Source organism: Mustela erminea, chromosome 21 (assembly GCF_009829155.1).
Source record: "Mustela erminea isolate mMusErm1 chromosome 21, mMusErm1.Pri, whole genome shotgun sequence".
In the NCBI taxonomy this organism is placed as follows: domain Eukaryota; kingdom Metazoa; phylum Chordata; class Mammalia; order Carnivora; family Mustelidae; genus Mustela; species Mustela erminea.
The window spans coordinates 5,085,604-5,108,861 of record NC_045634.1 but is presented as its reverse complement, the minus strand read 5'-3'; the positions used below and the strand labels follow the sequence as shown (position 1 = coordinate 5,108,861).

General features: G+C 34.8%; 1 protein-coding gene across 6 annotated transcripts in view; it reads left to right on the top strand.

Annotated features, from left to right (window-relative positions):
- The window catches only part of LOC116581924 (disintegrin and metalloproteinase domain-containing protein 5-like), a 139,829-nt gene extending 117,010 nt beyond the window's left edge, over window positions 1–22,819 (top strand). For 3 of the 6 annotated variants that reach the window (XM_032329264.1, XM_032329266.1, XM_032329269.1), the window contains 6 exons: window positions 4,792–4,875; window positions 5,558–5,669; window positions 11,861–11,968; window positions 15,888–16,047; window positions 17,711–17,761; window positions 22,664–22,819. In XM_032329264.1, coding sequence (XP_032185155.1) covers window positions 4,792–4,875; window positions 5,558–5,669; window positions 11,861–11,968; window positions 15,888–16,047; window positions 17,711–17,761; window positions 22,664–22,676 — 528 coding nt within the window. In that variant the 3' untranslated portion in view covers window positions 22,677–22,819. Of the gene's footprint in view, window positions 1–4,791; window positions 4,876–5,557; window positions 5,670–11,509; window positions 11,585–11,860; window positions 11,969–15,887; window positions 16,048–17,710; window positions 17,762–22,663 lie in introns of those variants that run through there. The other 3 variants (XM_032329265.1, XM_032329268.1, XM_032329267.1) reach the window with 3 other exon arrangements.
- Window positions 22,820–23,258: the final 439 nt, after the last annotated feature.

Here is a 23,258-nt window from a genome sequence, read left to right as displayed (position 1 = left end):
TAAAAACCCTTCACAAAGTGGGTTTAGAGGGAACATGACTCAACATAATAATGGCCACATCTGAAAAACACGCAGCTAATGTAATATAATCCTCAACGGGGAAAAACAGAGCTTTTCCTATATGGTCAGGAAAAACACAAGAATGTCCTTTCTCACTTTTATTTGACATAGTACTGGAAGTCCTAGCCATAGCAATCAGGCAAGAGAAAGGAAAAAAAGGCATCCAAATTGATAGGGAAGAAGTAAAACTTTCACTATTTGCAGATGACATGTTCTATATACTGAAAGAGATTATGCTGAATGAAATAAGTCAAGCCGAGAGAGTCAATTATCATATGGTTTCACTTATTTGTGGAGCATAACAAATAACAAGGAGGACATGGGGAGATGGAGAGGAGAAGGGAGTTGAGGGAAATTGGAAGGGGAGGTGAACCATGAGAGACTATGGACTCTGAAAAACAACCTGAGGGTTTTGAAGGGGTCGGAGTGGGAGGTTGATGGAGCCAGGTGGTGGGTATTAAGGAGGGCATGTATTACATGGAGCACAGGGTGTGGTGCAAAAACAATGAATACTGTTATGCTGAAAAGAAATTAAAGGAAAAAAAAAAAAAAGCCCTGAAGACTCCACCAAAAAATTATCAGGACTGATAGAATTCAGTGTGGTCACAGTATACAAAATCAATGTATAGAAGCCTGTTGCATTTCTTTTTTTTTTTTTAAAGATTTTATTTACTTATTTGACAGAGAGAAATCACAAGTAGATGGAGAGGCAGGCAGAGAGAGAGAGAGAGGGAAGCAGGCTCCCTGCCGAGCAGAGAGCCCGACGCGGGACTCGATCCCAGGACCCTGAGATCATGACCTGAGCCGAAGGCAGCGGCTTAACCCACTGAGCCACCCAGGTGCCCAACCTGTTGCATTTCTAAACACTAATAATCACGCAGTAGAAAATAAATTAAAACAATCCCATTTACAGTTGCACCAAAAAATAATAAAGTAGCTAGGAATAAACTTAACCAAAGAGGTGAAAACTTGTACTCTGAAAACTATAAAATGCTGATGAAAGAAATTGAAGATGACACAATGAAATGGAAAGACATTGCATGTTCATGGTTGGAAGAACAAATACTGTTCAAATGTCTATACTATCCTAAGCAATCTACAGATTTAGTGCAATCCCTATCAAAACAACACTTTTTAAAAAAACAGAACTAGAAAAGAACAGTCCTAAAATTTATATGGAACCACAAAAGACCCTGAATAGCCAAAACAATCTGGAAAAGGAAAAATAAAGCTGGAGGTATAATTCGAGACTGCAGGTTTTATTACAAAGCTGTAGTGATCAAGACAACATGGTACTGGCACAAAAATAGACACCTAGATCAATGGAATAGTATAGAAGCCCAGAAATAAACCCATAATTATATGGCGATCTTCCAACAAAGGAAGAAAGAATACCCAATGGGAAAAAGTCTCTTCAACAGTCTTGGGAAAATTGGACAGCTATATGCAAAAGAATTAAACTAGGCCACTTTCTTACACCATGCACAGAATAAACTCAAAATGGATTAATGGCCTAAATGTGAGACAGGAAACCATAAAAATCCTAGAGGGGAGTACAGGCAATAATTTCTCTGACATTGGCCATAGCAACTTCTTTCTAGATGTGTCTCCTGAGACATGAGAAACAAAAGCAAAAGTAAACTGTTGGGACTAAATAATCAAAATTAAAAGCTTCTGCACAGCGAAGGAAACCAACTAAACTAAAAGTCAACCTACAGAATGGGAGAAGGTATTTGCAAATGACATACTTGTTAAAAGATAGTATCCAAAATATATAAAGTATTTATACAACTCAACACCTAAAAACCAATAATCCAGTTAAAAATGGGCAGAAGGCATAAATAGAAATTTCTCCAAAGAAGACATCCAGATGGCCAACAGACACATTAGAAGATGCTTAACACCAGAGATCATCAGGGAAATGCAAATCAAAACTACAGTGGGATACAACCTCACACCTGTCAGAATGGCTAAAATAAAAAAATTCAAGAAACAAGTGTTGGGGAGGATGTGGAGGAAAATGAACACTCGTGTACTTTTGGTGGAAATGCAAACTGATGCAGCCACTCTGGAGAACAATATAGAGTTTTCTCAAGAAGTTAAAAATAGACTTAACTTATGATCTCATAATCACAGTACTGTGTATTTACCCGCAGAACATAAAAATGTGATTTCAAAGGGATACATGCTCCCTAACATAGCAGCATTATCAACAATAGCCAAACTATGGAAGGAGCCCAAATGTCCATCGAATGATGAATGGATAAAAAAGATGTGGTAGATATATAATGTGGAATATTATTCATCCATCAAAAAGAATGAAATCTTGCCATTTGCAATGACATGAGTGGAGGTATAGTGTATTATGCTAAGTGAAATAAGAAAAGTACAAGGCAATTTTATATGATTTCACTCATATGTGGAATTTAAAGAAGCAAAACAGATGAACATATTGGGGGGGGGAGGATAAAAAAGGAAACAAACCATAAGAGACTCTTAAAGATAGAAAACAATTGGGATTGATGAATGGAAGTGGGTGGAGATTGGCTAGATGGGTGATGGGTAGTAGGAGGGCACTGGTTTTTTATTTTTCTTTTTAAGAGTTATTTATTTCAGAGAGAGAGAGAGACAGAGAGAGACTATGCATGTGAGTAGGGGTAGTGTGGAGGGAGCAAAGCAGAGGGAGGAAAGAAAGCCTGAGGCAGGACTTGATCCCAGAACCCTGTGATCATGGCCTGAGCTGAAATAAAGAGTGGGACACTTAACTGACTGAGCTGCTCATGCAGCCTCCTAAGAGGGCATTTATTATGATGAGCACTAGGTGTTGTATGTAGGTGATGAATCGCTAATTCTACCCCTGAAACCAATATTGCACTATATGTTAAGTAACTAGAATTTAAATAAAAATTTCAAAAGAAAGAAACAGGAAAACAGAATTAACACATAATATAGCATAAAATAATTTTTAGATTACTAGAAAGTTCTGACATTTATTAAAATAATATATCTGATAACAGCTTAATATTCTAATTAATTCTATGAACTATTAACTCCAAGAGCTACAATATGAAAGTTAATTAAAATATTTTTAAACTTTTCATTTTATTGTATTGTATTTTTAAATTCAAGTATAATTAACATAGAGTGTTACATTAGTTTCAGGTGTACATTCCCCCCATTTCCCTTCTACACTTTTGGCATCAAGAGTTTGTTCTCTGTAAGAGCCTGTTTTTGGTTGTCTTTTTTCCCCTTTGTTTTGTTTCTTAAATTCAATGACTGAAAGCATATGATATTTGTCTTTTTCTGACATATCTTTTTGAGGGAAAGTCACAAGCTGTGCTTGCTAAATTCAAATTTATTTCTATATAATACATTTTTAAAATAGTCCATGGAAAAAACCCAAAGTTTCTATCACATCTTGCTCATCTGGAAGCACATGGAATACAATTACGATCTGAGGTCTCTCTCCCCTTGAATTCTGAAGGATACTGGCTCAAATCATTTTTTCCAGGGTCCTGGTCCTCCTCTTTTTGCATACATGGTTGTTATTATGATCCAAAGACAAAATTCACTCAAAAAATAACTTTGACAAAGTACTGAATTTACTGAATTTTTTCAATAATTAGGAAAAAGGCACAAAAATTAATTCCATAAATTAGAACAGTGTAAATTCACACATAAAACACTCTTTCTTTGGAGGCCTTTTAACCATCATAGTTGGGAGTCTCTCATTGCCTTATTACTGCATATAATTATCTATTATTCTTTTTTTCTTTTTTTTTAAGACTTTTTATTTATTTGTTAGAGAGAGAGATACAGAGCGCAAGCACAGGCAGACAGAGTGGCAGGCTAGAGGCAGAGGGAGAAGCAGGCTCCCTGCCTAGCAAGGAGCCCGGTGTGGGACTCGATCCCAGGACGCTGGGATCATGACCTGAGCCGAAGGCAGCCGCTTAACCAACTGAGCCACCCAGGCGTCCCTAATTATCTATTATTCTTACTGTTCTCCTTCTCATCATTTTTTTCTCATGGAATAGTGACTGTCTTCCTGTGCTACTCATACCCATGATTTTAAGACCCCAATCTCCCACCTCATAGTTCTCAACCTTAGTTGCTCCGAAGATCATGTGGACCCTGCACCCAGAGATTTTGATAGAAATGTCTCAGGTGGAGCCTGGTCATAGGTATTTTTAAAATGCTTCTTGGGGGAATGCCTGGGTGGCTTAGTTGGTTAAGCATCTGCCTTCAGCTTAGGTCATGATCCCATGATCCCATGATCCCATGGTTCTGGGATAGAATTCTCCATCAGGCTCCCTGCTCAGCAGAGAGCCTGCTTCTCCCTCTGCTTGACACTCCCCCTGCTTGTGTGCTATCTCTCTCTCTCTCTCTCTCTCTAGCAAGTAAATAAAATCTTTAAATGCTTGGATAGTTCTGGAGCTCAGGAACTAGTCAAATTATTTTTCCAGATATTTCCCGTTTTAAGTGGACTTCTAGTGCTAGGTGGTAAGAAAATAAAACTAACTTCTCACATATGGTTACATCTTTAAAATCTGAAGTCTTATAGCTTATTTCACATTTATTTCAATGTTTCGAATTATTACTTTATTTTACTTTTTGTATTTTTATGCCAGTTCTTGATAATATGAATTCTGAAACTCTCTTGAATTTTTCTTATGTATTATCTGTACACACAATCTGATTGTGTGACTATTCTTCACTTCCTTTTGCTTTTAGTATTGTGTCAAATTTGTGTGTGTAAAAGTTCAATACCAGATAACAGATGAGGAGTGCAACTCTACTTATTGCAATAGCCACGGAGTAAGTAATTTCAATTTTCATTTTAGCAAGATACTTTGAACAATGTTATAAAACAGTTTTGAGATTAAAAAAAAATTATTAAGATGATTTTCATGCTGCTTGGTGTCATCTAAGAGTCTATAATTTATAACTTCAATCTTATTTTCTTAAGAAATGTTGCTAAACTATTAGAGAATATAAAGTAGAAACATTTAAGATGATTCTGGTTGTATGAATTGTTAGGTAAATATAAGGGGTAGATGTGCTATATGCACCATGTATTGTTATATAACAAAAATGATCTTATTTTCATAGAAAGAAGGTAGAAACTGATAAACAAAGGTCATTAGAAATTTTTTCTAGTCTTGCTTGTTAATTCAGAGTCTGGGCTGTTCTGTGAAACTGGCAACTAAATGATAATTAGTGGCATGTTACTGGTAATTGATAGAATTTGGGTCTGGCTATGGAAAGAGTTGAAGAATATTTTTTAAAATTACTTTGTCAGCAGAAGCTAAATATACTTTCTAAAGTATGGACAATATTGAGAGAAAATTTGTGAAAATTTATTTAATTTGTCTATTTAAGTTAAATGAATACATTCTCTGAAATAAATTCTCTGTTGAGTAAGTATAGAATATTTATTGGTCTCTAATGAAAACCAATGTCTCTAAAAAATAATTGTTCTATTTTCTGATTACTCCAGGTTTGCAACAATTTAAATCATTGCCAGTGTGAAAAGGGGTTTGATCCTCCTACATGCCTGCAGAAGAAGGGAGAATTTGGAAGTATTGATGATGGGCACAAGGCTCCATCTGGTTTGTGTCTTTCAAATTTTATTAATCAAAGGCAATTATGTAAGAGGAAAAAATTAAAGTATAGTTTCCAAGCTAGGTTACAAAGCAACTGATACCAAAAACATGTTTTTGTTTTATTTGTAAAATTTTTAAAAATCCAAGACAGTAGAAGTTTTTTCTGTACTTTTTATATATCAACATTGACATTTATATCAACATTGACACAAAAAGTGTACCCAGATTAGGCAATATAAAAGTAGAAATTCCAGTGCATAAAATTTGACTAGTTAATTTGGATTGTTCACTTTGGATTGTCTCATACATTTCTGGTTTAAAATAATGTTTGTTAGTAGTCATTGTTATATTAATGCCACCAGATTCCTTCAGGCTATCTTTTATTTCTTTTTGCTGCACTGTAAGGATTCCAGCGCAGTCTTTTGAACTATCCTCTCTAGAATCTCTCCTGTGGGGTTCATGAGTACTATTTTGAGATTAAGCAGTCCTGGGTAGGACTGAGGATACCTGGGGGATATTCCCTGGTTTTAGAAGATATTGGAGCCCACCTAGGATAACCTGGGAGCAGAGGCTCTCTACCCTCACCCCCTTTCCTCTTGGGGCATTTAAATACTGAAACTCCTTGGCAGATCTACTTGAAGCTTGGATACTAGGGGGAAGGTGTAGCTAGGGTGACCGAACTTTTTACAGAGTTAACACACAGCCACATTAGACTGTGTATCAGACCAAAAAAAAAAAAAAAAAGGAATAATAGTTTAACATGTAACATAATTTTAAACATATATTATTTTCACATAAATGTGTAAAATAGATATTTATTTAAAATTACATATTGTGTATTAGTGATTTTTATTACATAAATACTATTATTTAAGTAAAACAACAATACTAGTTACCAGTGTGTACAACCAATTAAGAAAATAATATATATGAGCAAAAATGTAACAATATTTTATAATGACAGTATTTTATAATATTTCCCTTGAAATAGCAATTTATATTTACCTCTTTTTAAAAAGTCTTTACTAGATATTTAAATTTTGCAGGCTATATTATTGTATATTATTAAGATTCATAAACATAAGAATTTTCAAAAGGGGAATATAAATATAAGAAAAATTAAGCTTGCCCTATATTTAATAAAAAATAACAATGACAGTATTCTCTTCCTTCCTTCTTTTTCTTTCTCTTTTTCTTTCTTTTTACTAATGAATCATTGAATACTACATCAAAGACTAATGATGTACTATATGTTGGCTAACTGAACTTAATTTAAAAAATCTTTTTTTAATAAAACATGATTCTCTTTGTTTTATGATATGGTCAGATATATTTTTGGCTCTTTCTGTTTCCTTTTCCAATTATACTTCTCTGTATTGCTTGCAGCCTTATAAAGATATAAAGATATCCTTCCTTTAAGCAGCAGCAAAGTGGAATAGAGCCAAATGTACAATTCCTTTTGACTTGAAGCTGTGCTTTATCAAGCCACATTCCTGATTTCAGGTGTCAGTCTATTGTGATGGCATCCATGAAGATCTCTTACAAAGCATTCGAACATGACATACCTGTTGTTGTTGTTGTTTTTTTTTTTTTTTAACTAGATACAGCAGGGTTTTAGGCTTGTAGAAATTATTTTTCAGGTCTCCAAAAACATTCATTAGCTTTTTTTCTGTAGGTGTCTTCTAGTAGATCAGGGATACCTAGCAGTCAGTTTCTTTTCATGTTTAATTCACCATATAGGCTACCCATTTCAAAAATGCTCATCATTTTTAAGCACTCTGAATAACATTGGATGTCAGAAGTTGTATATTTTTTTCTTTAGGGAACATGCTTGAAAGCATAGAGGTAATTTGCATTTGTGAAATCTAAGTTGAATTACAAATAAATTTCAATTTTAATAAAAGTCTGAGAAGCTCCTGTTTCACTGCTTGCCTTTTTCTAAATACATTTTTGAGTTCTAAAGCAGTCTGTTTCCAAAAATATGAGTCATAGGTATAGTCAGTTCATTTTCTACCCCCTAAGATTCACAGATTAGCAAATTGTTTCAGAGAAACAGCACGTAAATTCTGTTTTTACTGCAACCTTTCTATTTTCCTCTTCAATGTACTTAAAAATTAAAGAAGTACATTCTTATTGTCCGGCCTTTCAAGAACAAGATTTTATGCCCGGCCGGTATTCTAACACATCTCATATAGCTTGTAACACTAAGAACCATCTTACATGCATCCATGTCTGAGGAAGCCATCGCCTTCCCACTTCATAAAGTTTTGAGAAATCTCAGGGTGCCTGGGTAGCTCAGTTGGTTAGGCATCTGCTTTGAGCTGGGGTCATGATCCTAGAATCCTGGGACTGAGCCCCAGATCGAGCTTCCTTCTCAGTGTGGAGCCTGCTTCTCCCTTTCTCTCTGCCCCTCCCCCTGCTTGTGCTTTATTATAAACACACTCTCTTTCTGTGAAATAAATTAATTAAAAAAAAATCCCATTACCAGCTTCCATATCTTTTGAGGAAACTAAAAGTGACCAAAAGCTTTAATCAGGAAAGCCTATATATCACAGGTAAGCATCTCACACTCCATTCAGTGTTGTGTCCATGGTGTGTAGGATGTTTAGTGGGTAAGATCTTTTCCTTTTCTTTGAGAAGAAGCTTATCGACTGAAAGGGATTTGCAGAAGTTTACATTTGGACTGCCTGCTAAATATGCATGTAGATCAACAAAGTCTAGTTTGGATTTGAGCAAGATAAAAATTTTTTTTTCTGTAATTAAAATCTGTATAGAAATTAAACTTATTTTAAACTTCATTTTTAAAATCAAATTAAGAACTGGGGGAATATTTTGATGATTTATTCATTTGTTAAGATATGACAGTTATTGCTACACTTAAGGAGTCAGCAGATATTATAACAATTCTCACATTTTTCTCCCACAGGACATTTGTAATGCAATCTGTGAATCCGGAAATGTAACTTCACTTGGTTTTGTAAAACAATGAAGGGAATGAGTGATAGGGCAGTGCATGTTTGTTTCTATGGTATGCCAAAACTAATGCTAATTTGCTAGGTATTTTTGTCAGGACATTGGTGTCTTCAGGGAGAGAAAAGAATTTTTTTTTTTTAATTGGGAAACAAAAAGATGCAGTTGATTTAAAATTACATGCTTTTTTCATCCAAAAAATTTGTGATTCAACCTCCAAATATGCTTTCACAATACATTTTCCACCATACCTATTCCAAATTCTTTTTTAAATTGAGATATAATTGACATATTATGTTAGTTTCAGGTCTACCATATAATGATTCAATATTTGTATACATTGTGAAATGGCTGCTGTAAGTCTAGTTAGCATCCATCACCATACATAGTTACCTTTATTTTTTCTTATGATGAGAACTTTCAAGGTCTATTCTCTTAGCAACTTTCAAATATGTAATACAGTATTATTTACTATAGTTACCATGCTGTACATTGCCTTCCTAGGAATTACTGATTTTAAAACTGAAAGTTTGTATCCTTTGACTCCTTTCATCCATTTCACTCAATCCTCCACACCACTGACAACCATTAGTATGTTCTCCACACCTGTAAGCTTGATTCCACATATAAATGAGATCATATAAATATATTGTCTTAGTGTCTGACTTATTTCACTTGACAGAAGGCTCTCAAGGCCCATCATGTCATTATGAATGGCAAGATCTCATTCCTTTTTATGGCTGAATAATATTCCATTATTATGGCATAACACTATTCCATTATCTACATATGACCACATTTTCTTTATCTATTCATTTACTGGTGGACATTTAGGTTGTATCCATATCTTGGCTATTGTAAATGATGCTGCAGTGAACATGGGTGGATCATATGTACAGCATTCACCACTCTTGCACCACACCCAGTGCTCCACACAATCCATGCCCTCCATAATACCCACCACCTGGTACCCCGACCTCCCATCCCCTGCCCCTTCAAAACCCTCAGATTGTTTTTCAGAGTCCATAGTCTCTCATGGTTCACCTCCCCTTCCAATTTCCCCCAACTCCCTTCTCCACTCCATCTCCCCATGTCCTCCATGCTATTTGTTATGCTCCACAAATAAGTGAATGGGAGAAGATATTTGCAAATGACAGTACAGACAAAAGTTTGATATCCAAGATCATATATAGTTTTGAGGTAGTGTGTTCATTTTCTTTGCCAATTGCTGGTTCATATGGTAGTTCTATTTTTAATTTTTTAACCTTGCCCTCCATACTGTTTTCCATAGGAGCTGTACAACTTTATATTTTTACCAATGGTGTTCAAGGGTTATTTTTTCTCCATATTCTTGCCAACACTTGTTATTTCTTGTCTTTTTGAGAATAGCCATTTTATTTTTTATTTTTTAAAAATATTTATTCATTCGAGAAAGAGAGAAAGCATAAGCAGGGCAAGAGGCAGAGAGAGGGAGAAGTAGACTCTCTGCTGAGCTGGGAGCCCGGTGCAGGGCTTGATCCCAGGACCTGGAGATCATGACCTGAGCTAAAGGCAGATGCCCAACCATCTGAGCCACCCAGGCACCCCATGATAATAATCATTTTAACATGTGTGAAGTGATATCTCTTTATGGTTTTTATTTGTATTTCCCTGATGATTAGTGATATTGAGTACCTTTTCATGTACACATTGGCCATTTGAATGTCTTTGGGAAAATTTCTATTCATTTCTTGTGCCCAGGATTATTATTTTTTTTTTTTATTTTTTTTGCTAGTGAGTTAAATAAATTCTTAATATATTTTGGATATTAACCCCTCATCAGATTGTTGGCAAATATTTCCTCTCATTCATGGGGTTAATTTTTAATTTTGTTGATGATTCCATTGTTGTGCAGGTTTGTAGTTTGGTGTAGTCCTACTTGTTTGTTTTTGCTTTTGTTGCCTTTACATTAAGTGTCAGATTCAAAAAATCATCACCAAAATCAATATCAAGGAGCTTGCTACCTATGTTTTCTTCTAGGAGTTTTATGGTTTCATGTACATTCAGGTCTTTAAAACATTTTAAGCTAATATTTGTTTATCATATTAAAAAGTCCAGTTTCATTCTTTAGCATGTGACTATCCAGTTTTTTTAATACCACTTATAAGGGACTGTCCTTTCTGCCATTTTATATTCTTGGCTCCTTTGTTGTAATTGACCACATGTGTGTGGGTTTATTTCTGCATCCAAAGTATTTTCATCATAATGTATAATATGCTCTCTTTACTTCTTTCTTTTTTTTTTTTGATGATTTTATTTATTTATTTGACAGACAGAGATCACAAGTAGGCAGCGAGGCAGGCAGAGAGAGAGGAAGGGAAGCAGGCTCCCTGCTGAGCAGAGAGCCCGATGTGGGGCTCAATTCCAGGAGCCAGGGATCATGACCTGAGCCAAAGGCAGAGGCTTTAACCCACTGAGCCACCCAGGTGGCCCTAGTTACTTATTTCTTAAATCCAATGTGTCCCTCCATCTGTCATTAAAGATAGTCATTTAGTCTTCATGATCAGTGATGTCTGGGTCGTAATGGTTAGTATTGTAATCATTCTGATTATCGTTATCCTAGGAAACATGATTACAATATTTACAAAATGAAAAATTAAATTAGTACTCTTTTGACACAAAGCACAACAGCCAATACAAAGACTAAGTCAAAGATGGACTACTATTTCAATACCCTTGGGTTGCACACTTAAGTCACATCACTCAGAATGAATCACAAATTAAAACTGTCGAGATCAGCTGTCAGAGTTAAAAACAGAAAGTACAGAAGACAGGTAATTTGTGCTTTATTCATTTAACACCAAAACAGTGTTGCTTTCACTCCTTATTTTTTTAAGCTTCCATATGGATTTTCTTCTTTTGCTTCAACCCTCCAAACCAGTTGCCATAACTCAGAAAATTTCCCATCTCAGGTATGGATTATTCAGTATTTGAGACTTTGCATATGACTACTTGGATCGTCCCAGGCAAATATTCATGCTTCGTTTCCCAAGGTCGCTCTGGGTCCTGATGTCAGTAGAATAGTGGTTCTTGAGCCTGGGATCAGAGGAAAACTTTCAATCCAGCTAGTTTCATTTTAATCAGCTGCCATAGAGTCTGTCTTCATCCATGTATTCTGGGTCTTGTAGATGTACTCTGAAAGCCCCGGGCTGGTATGCCATCTGGCTGCATGCATTTTCTGTCCCCAGTGATTCTTCCTGGGGCCCTGTACCCAGACAAAGATGAGGCCTGGACTCAACAAGGGAGAAGCTCTTGTGATGTCAAATGCGTTTTGGAGCATACAGATGAGAGGCAAGGTGATCTTAAGAAACCCAGTTTCTTTAACACCTTTATTCTATTTATTTTGTATATCACTGACTTAACAAAATATGACTTGCAAAAAACTAAAATTATGGAATTCATGATGGCTTTGTTTGTAATCAGTACATTATCAACTTTTGTTAATATTTCATGGGTCTTATCAAAGAATATATAACCATTTTACAGCATGACATATATAGATATAAGAACAAAGATATACATATGTACATAATGGAATATATATGTGTTTATGTGTGTGTTGCCTGTTTGCACATTCTAGAATCTAAATTCTCCTATATTTTTGTCTATTTGTCTACTTAATATATAAAATCATAGTGTATTTTAATTTCACATTATAATTGTTCTTTCAAAAATTTTTTATGTAATCCTAACTCCAGAAATTACCACCAATAATAATATACATTATTCTTGATTTTCAGGGGTTATTATCAATCTTTTTAATCCATGACAAGCTTGTAGTAAAAAGAAATTCATTTACATCTCTTTAATTTTCATGAAGCTTCCCATTTACCTATGATTATAGGAAATTTATAATTCTGCTGTGTATTGCTCTTTCATCACACTTGGCAATCTATTTTACTAATATTTTTGACCCTTTCTAACATACACACATTTATATATGTATGTTTACTTGTAAAATACACATAACTTAAAATTTACCTTTTTAACCATTTTTAAGACTACAGTGCAGTGGCATTAAGTCCATTGTTGTGCAACCACCATCCACCTCCAGAATTCTTAATCTTGCAGAACTGAAAGTATATATTCATTAAATGATAACTCCCCATTCCCTTCTCCCCAGGTCCAGGAAACCACCCATTCTACTTTTTGTGTCTATGAATTTCACTACTTCTGAGACTCTGTATAAATGGAATCATACAGTATTTGTCATGTTGTAGCTGGCTTATTTTACTTAGTACAATTCCTCAGAGTTCATGTTGGAACATGTATTTTTAAAAAAAATTTTTTTGGGGGGTACCCCTGATTGGTTCAATTGGTTAAGCAGCTGCCTTTGGCTTGGGTCATGGTTCCAACATCCTGGGATCGAGTCCTTCATTGGGCTCCTTGCTCCACGGGGAGCCTGCTTCACCCTCTGCCTCTGCCTGCCACTCTGCCTGCCTGTGTGCTCTTTCTCTCTCTCTCTCTGACAAATAAATACATAAATAATCTCTAAAATAATGTTTTTAAAATTTATTTGAGAGAGAGAGAGCACAAGCAGTGGGGAGGAGTAGAGGGAGAAGCAGACTCCCTGTTGAGGGTCTTGATTCCAGGACCCTGAGATCATGACCCTAGCTGAAAGCAGACACTTAACCGACTGAGCCACCCAGGTGCCATAATTCCCTTTCTATTTAAGGCTGTTAATATTCCATTATAGGTATGTATTACATTTTGCTTATCCATTCATTTGTCAATGGATAATTGGGTTACTTCCAAGGTTTAGTGATTGTGACTAATGTTGCTATGAACTTGGGTATATTAGTATCTGAGTCCATGCTTTCAATAATTTGAGGTATATACCTAGATGTGGAATTGCTAGGTTATATGATAATTCTATGCTTAACTTTTTTGAAGAATCTCCATACTGTTTTCCACAGAGGATGCATTATTTTGCATTCCCACCAGCAGGGCACAAGGATTCCAGTTTCTCCACATCCTTCCCAAAACTTATTATTTTCTGTTTGCTAAATTGTAGCCATCCTGACAGGTATAAGCTGATAATTCATTGTGGTTTAGATATCTTTATAGGTATAGAATGAAATATGGATCAGAAATTACCTTTTGCATTTTAAAAAATATCATTTTATTGAAAATTGTTATCAGAAAGTCTTCCTGTCATTGTATTTTTAACTTGTTACTTTTTTCATGTAGGAAGCTTACAGATTTTTGTGTATACATTTTATCAATGGACTATGACTATTTTCAAGTCTTTTAGTTTTTAGGGCAGTTAACTGGTGTAACTGCAATTAATAATTTTGCCACATCTTTTTAATAATAATTTTTCTTTCCTCTTTTTTAGTTAATCTTTACCCCCATCTCATAATTGCCCTGGGTAATCCGTTTAGAATAAAAAGATATAATCACAAAAGAGGTGATCATTATTTTACTCCTAGGGAAACTTCCAATATTTTATCATGAAAAACAGCAGTGAGACAAGCATAGAATAGACATTCTCATTCTGAAGAAAGAAGTTGGAAGGAAGGGATGACAGATCCCAGTAAATACAAAACCTAGCAAGCTAACTTGCATTAGAGTTTTAAGTTTCAAGAATATTCTCTTTGGCTCGATATTCTGTCCTCCAGGCCCCCTGTAGTGACAGCATCACCCCATAGCCCTCAGTGACATCCATCCCTACCCTTCTGGCCCTGTCCACACAACAGTTTGCAGCCTTTCAGGCACTGGGCTGGGGCAGGCTACCTGAAGCCAAGGAGGGAAGTTCCTGGGGCTGTGATGGGCAAGAAAACCCTGATCTCTGAATTATCTTTGGGGCATTCTTCTCTCTTCTTGACGAATGAAGTATAACAGCAGTGAAATGACTATATTGTCCCATCCTGTTCCCTTCGGTTCCACCTGGCAGGGTTTCTGCCTTCATAATCCTATCCCTATCTTCTGCTGAGATGGCTGCTAAAATAGTTCCCATGCAATAATCTCAATATCAAATGACTTTCCAGCCACACATTGAGCATTTGATTAGGCTGAGAATTCTCCAAGTCTCTAAGTTCTGGTATCTCTTTAACACTTCTTCAACTCATCGATCCGCTCTCACATTTGCTCTGAGCAGTTGGGAGAACCTGGGCCATACCTTAAACATTTTGCTTAGAAATCTCAGCTAATGATCCAGTTTCATGGTTCACAAGTTTTATCTTGTGAAGCACGAGGGCAGTTCAAAACAAAAACTTGCCAATAAATTGTTGCTCAAACAGAGTTTGGCACATTACCAACCCAGATAGGTGGCTAGTATGTACAAAGAGGTGAAAGTTATGGAGCCACATAGATCAGATACTCAGGAATAAATACAGATGTCATCTGAGAATGAATAAGAACTGATGATGGGGGCATCTGGGTGGCTCTGTCGGTTAAGCATCAGACTCTTGATTTCAACTCAGGTTGTGATCTCAGGGTCTTGAGATCATGTCCTGTGTCAGCTCTGCATTCAGTGGGGAGACTGCTGGAGATTCTCTCTCTTTCTCTGCCTGCCCCTCCCCCCACCACTTGTGTACACATGTGTGTGCACGCACGCTCGCGCTCTCTCTCTCTCTCTCTCTTAAATAAATAAATAAATAAATAAATCTTAAAAAAAAAAAAGAACTGATGAGAAAAATGTGACATTAACATTAGTTGGATAGAAATGGGTCAAAGCCAGACTTAGCCACGCATTCTACAAAATAATTCTAGAGCCATTTTAACAATTTCCTGTTGCTGTATATTTGACTGAAGAACTTAAATATTTGTTATTTAGTGACTACTAATCTTTAATTTTTAGAAAAATATTTAATAATGTGAGAGAGATTAAATATCACACTTCCCAAATTTAATTCTTATATATAGGCACAGTCCCAACATTCTCTGTGGTATACATGTTTGAATTTTGGATAAGCTGTATCAGAAAGAAACTGAAGAAATGTTTGGCGGTATTAAACATGTGCTTATGAAAGATTATCTTCGTTCAAATAAATCACTATATGATGCAATGTTGAGAACTTATAGACATCAATAAATTACTAGTAACAGTCTGTTTTATATGTTAATTTATTATTTTATATTTATTATATTTATAATATATGTGACTAAAATGTTTACTGTTTGGGACTAATGTTGGTAATGATATCCTCTCCACATTTTTGCCTGGTTAATACAATCTCTAACATAATTCAAAATGGTTATTTTCTATTATAGGAAAAAGCTACTTGAGGGAACAAAATACCACTCCTTCAAAACACCGATTACTACTCATTTTCTACATTTCTCTACCTGTGCTCATCATCACTGCCACTGTTTTAATAAAACAAAATAATATAAGGGAGCTGTGCTACAGAGAGGAAACTGAAAGTGAGAGGTATATATATGTTTACTCTTATTAAATTCAATGAGTTAAGAAAAAAGTACTCCTGTTTCATCAGGAAAATCTAAGATTGTAAGTTGAACAATATGAGGAGAGGTCCAGGGATACATTTCAAACCAGTTTGATGTTCTCCATTTTTTTTCCTCATTTTACTCATGAGTATTTCTTTAAGAGGAGATATGATTGCTGAGGATAGTCGAGGTTTATTCAGCCTGTTAGTCAGCCAAAGCTGTAGAAATAGTCTTATTAAGATTCTATTGTCCAAAGGCTTCGGAGAATATATAACACTGCATTTCAAACGAACTTTCAAAAGATAAATTTTTTAGATATTTTCAGACAACTCTATTAGAACAGCTCAGCTAAAATGGTATTTATGAACCTGCTTCCAATATATTATTCCAGAATATTATTTTCCTAAGTATTGACATTGCTAGTTTGTAAAGCCATTTCTTAACCAGAAATTACATGTGCAGTTCAAAACACAGGCTAGGAGATGGGAGGCAGCAACATGAAATGGGGAAGAAATTACTTTTAGCCTCAGAAAACCTGGTTTTAACTCCTAAATCTTGCATGCAGAAACTATGATACCTTGAGCAAGTGATTTAATCTTTGTGTTCTTAAAATTATTCTCTATAACTCTATAAAATGGGAGATAATTATAGCTTTCCAATGTATCATAAATTTTTGGGTATACCAAATCAGTAAGTGAAATCACATTGTCTATAATCAGTTACATAAATATTTATACATAGTTATTAGGCCCCTTATTCACAATTTACTGTATTTTCCCACAGAAGTATTTATCTCTAGTTTTAACCTCCAGTAAATGACAGGAAGAGAAGAAACAGATATATGTTATAAGAGAAAGGAAAAAAATAAAAATCTATAGAAAAATTAGCTTAAATTTTTGACTGCAACTTTAAGGTTTTGGCTTAATTGGACCTGAAGAGTTAGGGCTATCATAGAATCAGAGGGCATGTCTATACAAATGTGGGCCCATAAATAATTGAATAAATGTAAAATGAAGACGAGTTCATCAAAAAAGCAAGGTAGATGGCATTTCTCCTAATATTAAGATTCATCTTTAGATGAATGTATAAAGATGTGGTATATATACACAATGGAATATTACTCATCCATAAAAGAATGACATCTTACCATTTGCAACAACATGAATGAAGCTAGAGGGTATAATACTAAGTTAAATAAACCAATCAGAGAAAGACAAATACCATATGATTTCATTCATATGTGGAATTTAAGAAACAGAATTTAAAAAAGACAAAAAACCAGACTCTTAAATACAGAAAACAAACTGGTTCCCAGAGGAGAGGTCAGTGGGAGGGGGATAGGTGAAAAGATGAAGGGGATTCAGAGTACACTTACCTTGATGAGCCCTGAGTAATGTATAAAATTGTTGAACCATTATATTGTACACCTGAAACTAATATAACACTCACTGCATATTAATCGATTCAAGAAAGAAAAAAAAAGATCAGTATCTGTTTTATTTTGTTGGAAGGAGACATTTTATTTAATGAATCACAATATTTAATGAATCATTATTTTTCTTTGAAAAATAATCTTTATTCAAATAGTCACTTAGTTCAAGATTTTTAAATTTCTCCACTTAAAATAAATTTTGTCAATTTCACAGATCTGTGTCAGAAGAAAGCAGCAGTAACAGCACGTTATCCCCCAGTGTAAGGTGAGTGTAGAACTATGTGATTAGTTATTGTGCATTGTAATTTTTTTTCCTTTGGTGCATTGTGTGTTTTGGTAATTGTTTAGGAGCACTGTAAAATTGTTAATTTGAAACCAAAACATTTGTTCATGATATTCCTTATGGTTTTCACTGTTATTTAGTGTTATAATAATAAACAATAAAACTTGCTCTCATGATATCTCAACCTCTCCTCCCCAACCTACACTAAAGAAATGATTTTGTGTATACACACAAGCATCAATAAGCACATACTTTGTGGGATTTTTGTTTTGAGCACTGGTAAGGAACAATTATATCATAATGACATCTTAATGACAAATACAAAGAGGACTGATAATATAAGGGATATCTTTTATGCTTATAGTTACACTATTACCTCAGGAAAAAATTACTGCTAGTAAGGTTAAAGCCTTGGAATATTCACTCATTTTACTGTCTTATCTGGAAAATTAAATTTAGAGATCAAATATGGAGTCATCAAACAGAACATTTTATTAAATTATAAATTCCCCTTTATTTTCAGTATATACAAATTTCCCTTACCACAGGATGGATAGAATATAAGAAGAGGTAATATAGAGCATCTCAGGTTGTTTTTCAAGTTATGTCTTCATCCTTGCAGTACAAAGTTGCATGCAATGATATTCATGTAAAATATGTTGAAATAAATGTCTAAACTGAGGACATTTCTAATTCTAAGAGAAGCAATATAAATAAAATATGATTAAAAATAGAGAGGGAGGCAATAAGAGACTCTTAACTGTAGGAAACAAAGTGAGGGTTAATGGAAGGGAGGTGGGTATGGGATAGAGTAATTGGGTTATGGGCATTAAGGAGGGAACTTGATATAATGAGCACTGGGTGTTATAGGCAACCAATGAATCACTAAATTCGACCCCTGAAACTAAGAATATACTATATACTAACAACTGAATTTAAATAAAAAATTAAAAAAAATAAAAGCACACCTTCCTAATCTTATTGTCAAGGCAGACTATTTTAGGTTCTACAAAAATTAGTCATATTGCTACTCTCAAGGCAAGATGATATTTCAACCCTCTAATCACAATGAAATGCATATTACAGGACAGAGAACAATCATTTTTTTTTATTATAATCTCTATCAAAAAGACACAAAAAGAAGAAATAATTGCACTTGAAGACAGTGGATGGGAAGAAATAATTAAGGAAAGAGCAGAAATGAATGGAAAGGAAAATGAACAGAAAAATAACAGAAAAAGTGAGCAAAGAGAGACTGATTCTTGAAAAGATTAATGTATGTAATTAAAACTGTACAGTGTATAAACCTGTCAAGTAACATCTTTTTTCATTAAGCTATAAATGTATGTAAACTTAGGTCTAGAAAGATATTAGAATAGCTTTATGCTTAATTCATTGGAATGTGTATAATGTGTCCTTAACCTAACATCTTCTTTCATTAAGACAAGTGTTTATAAACATTATCTGTTGAAGCATATGGGAACAGAAAAAAAATTTATCCAGTAGTTCAAAATAAAAAGTAAGGTTATAAAATACCAATGTCAGATAATAAAATTACATATTTTTAATCTTTTGGACATTAGAAGAAAAGAGAACACTGTTGATAACTTAAAATAAATTTAAATTTTTAGATGAAATGTATGGATTCCTCCAAAACCATATCTTTCCACCTTTCCCAAAATAGAATAGAAAAAAATTGAAAATACTGAATAAGTCTTCCATTAAAGATCTGGAAACTGTCATTTCAAACTTTCTCACAAACTTAATACTAGGGCATATTGTTTTTGTGGCATGCTTCAGGAGCAAAAGAGCCCAAACAAATTGAGTCAGCACTTGCTTAATCACATCGTCTTGTATTGCATTGAACAAACAAGTCACAGTATCAAATTCAACATCAGTGAGTAGATGTGTATGATGTACTCTACCCACTCTAATTAAGAGATACTAAAAAGTCACATGGCAAAAAATATGGATGAATAATCATATACTAGGAAAAGAGTAAAGAATTGGGAAAGTAATTCAAACGATTACATCTTCCAAATATTTAAAAAAGGATTGGGGCGCCTGGGTGGCTCAGTGGGTTAAGCCGCTGCCTTCGGCTCAGGTCATGATCTCAGGGTCCTGGGATCGAGTCCCGCATCGGGCTCTCTGCTCGGCAGGGAGCCTGCTTCCCTCTCTCTCTCTCTCTCTGCCTGCCTATCCATCTACTTGTGATTTCTCTCTGTCAGATAAATAAATAAAATCTTTAAAAAAAAAAAATAAATAAATAAAAAAATAAAAAAAAATAAAAAAGGATGTAATACCTATCTTACACATACTCATCTGGAAAATATAAAAAGAAGAAGCATTTCCTGTTTTTCTGTGTGGCTAGTCTACCTTTATCTTTTTAAATTAAATTTTAATTAAAATTTTAATTAAATTTTTTAATTTAAATTTTATTTTTTAAATTAAATTTAATTGGCCAACATAGCATTAGTTTTTGATACAATGTTTAATGACTCATTAGTTGAGTATATCGAATCTAACTTTAATACCAAAACTTAACAAAGGCAATAGAAAGAAAAAAATTACAGATCAATTTTTGATTAAAGATGCAGCAATTTTAAACAAAACATTTCCAACTGAATCTTGTTGGCATTGTAAAAGATAAATAATGGAAGGGAAGGGTGATCTAGGAATGAAATGTTGCTTTAAAATTAGAAAGTTGATATAACATAATTCACCATATTAAGAGAAAATGACAAGAAGTATACAATCATGTCTATATATGAAGAAAAAATATCCTTTCACTATAAAAGTTCCCACTTAGCTAGTGACAAGTTACTATAATGTGATGAAGGAAATTTGAAGCAAGAAAACATAGTAAACATTCCAGTTAATGATGAAATTGTGAATGTTTCTTCCTGAGATCAGGAACATACTCATTTCATAACTGTAGTCCTTTTCAGCATTGTATGGATGATCCTAGCCAAGAAAATAAGGTAAAAAAAAAAAAAAGTAGAAAGATTGGAAATGAAGAATGAATGATGTCATTGTTTATAGATGATATGGCTGTGTACATAGAAAATTCTAAGAAATTACTAACCAATTAGAATTAATAAATGAATGTAAGGTGCCTGGATACAAGGCCAATATATAATCAGTTTTAACTTCATACATACACACGCAACAAACAATTAGAAAATGATAATTGAAAAATATCACTATATATACTTGTATGTGTGTGTGTGTGTGTGTGTTGTGTGTGTGTGTGTGAGAGAGAGAGAGTGACAGGCAGGCAGACACATTGGTTTTAGGAAGAGAATTTAATGATTCATCCCTTACATATAACACTCATTGTGTATCATAACAAATGCTCTCCTTAATACCCATTGCCCATTTAGCCCATCCCCGTACACCTGCCTCCATCAACCCTCAGTTTTTTTCTCTATCTTTAAGAGTCTCTTATGGGGGTGACTTTCTGTCTCAGTTGGTTAAGTGTATACCTTCCTCTAGGATCATGATCTCAGGTTCCTGGATCAAGCTCCACATCAGGCTCCCTGCTCAGTGGGGAGTCTGCTTCTCTCTCTCCCTCTGCCACTCTCCACCCCCTGCTTGTACTCTACCCACTCTAAATAAATAAATAAATAAATAAATAAATAAAATATTTAAAACAACAAAAGCGAGCCTCTTACAGTTTGTTTCCCTCTCTCCTTTTTCCCTCCTTCCCAAATATTCATCTGTTTTGCTTCTTAAATTCCACATGTGAGTGAAATTATATGGCATTTGTCTTTTTCTGACTAACTTATTTTGCGTAGTATAATACACTAGCTCCATCCACATCATTGCAAATGGCAAGATTTCATTCTTTTTTTGTGGTTGAGTAATATTCCATATTGTGCGTGTGTGTGTGTGTGTGTGTACACACAATATTCCATATTCCATGTACATATATTCCATATATATATACACACACAATATGGAATATTGCACACATATATACATATATACATATATACATATATATATGTATACACACACACACACACACATACTACATCTTTATCCATTCATCAGTTGATAGACACAGGATCTTTCCATAGTTTGGCTATTTTTGATTAATGCTGCTATGAACATCAAGGTGCATGTACCCCTTCAAATCTGTATTTTTGTATCCTTTGGGATACAAAAGTAGTGCAAAATCTGGGTCATAGGGTAGTTTTATTTTTATTTTTACTTTTTGAGGAACCTCCATACTGTTATCCAGAGTGGCACTAAAAGTACATTACTTTTAACCCATGTCTTCATTTCAAGTAAAGGGCAGTTCTTTTTTTTTTTTTTTTTTTTAAAGATTTTCTTTATCTGACAGAGAGAGGGAACACAATCAGGGGGAGTGGGAGGGGAGAAGCAGGCTTCCCGCTGAGCAGGGAGCCCGATGTGGGGCTTGATCCTAGGATCCTGGGATCATGACCTGAGCTGAAGGTAGATACTTACCTACTGAGCTACCCAGGCGCCCCAGGACAGTTCTTTAAATGGGATACTTCTATTTTTATTTTTTTAAAAGTTTTAATTTATTTATTTGAGAGAGAGAGAGAGAATGAGCCAGGGGAGGGGCAGGGGAAGATGGAGAAATAGACTCTCCACTGAGCAGGGAGCCTGATGTGGGGCTCCATTACAGGAATTTTAGGAAGCCACTCCTATTACAAAACTAAGAATATTTGCTGTTGAGGTAACAGATAATTGTTTGTTTATTCTGGAATTGATTTTTATTTTCCTGATCCTTTCTCTTCAGTTAACAATGCCCTTTAAATTACCTATATCAGTGCTAAAAACAAAACAAAACAAACAATAAAAAAGCCCAATACTGGCACTTTGTGTTGTGTTTTATTTTGTTTTCTCTTACAGCAACAGTCTCTAACAACTTTGGCCTGGAAGAAGGACATTGCCAAATAAATCATCAGAAACTGACCTATACCATGAAGGGAAAGATAATTTCACCCTCATCTCTGTTGTTACTGCTGAGTGTTCAAAATATGAAATAATAAATCATCTGCACTTGAATCACCTAAATTATGTCTGATGTTTTCTCTGTATTTTTAGTCTCAACTTCCACCCTATCTACTGCAATTTGAATCCAGAAGAGGCTCTGAATCAGGTGAAAGCAGCTTAAGACCTCATCTCGTGATGCCAAGAGGGGCTGCTAGTTCAGTCTCATGACCCAAAGATAGATTGTCCCATTTTTCCTATGCTCCTTAGGTTGACCTGAATCTTCTTCCCTTGGTCCAACCTCCCTCCTTCTCTTCAGAGGTCCTAGCTTTTGGCTAGCCTGTGACTTGCCACAGTGGTATTTACTCAATCTCCTCTTGTTACTGCTTCTCTTCTTTGAAAACCGTATATCCACTTTAGCCTCTTGAGACACCTGTTTACCAAGAGTATATTTATCATGGAGCTAAGGAAGCAAAAGCATCAGGGCCACTTACTTGAACAGGGTTCTTTTCAA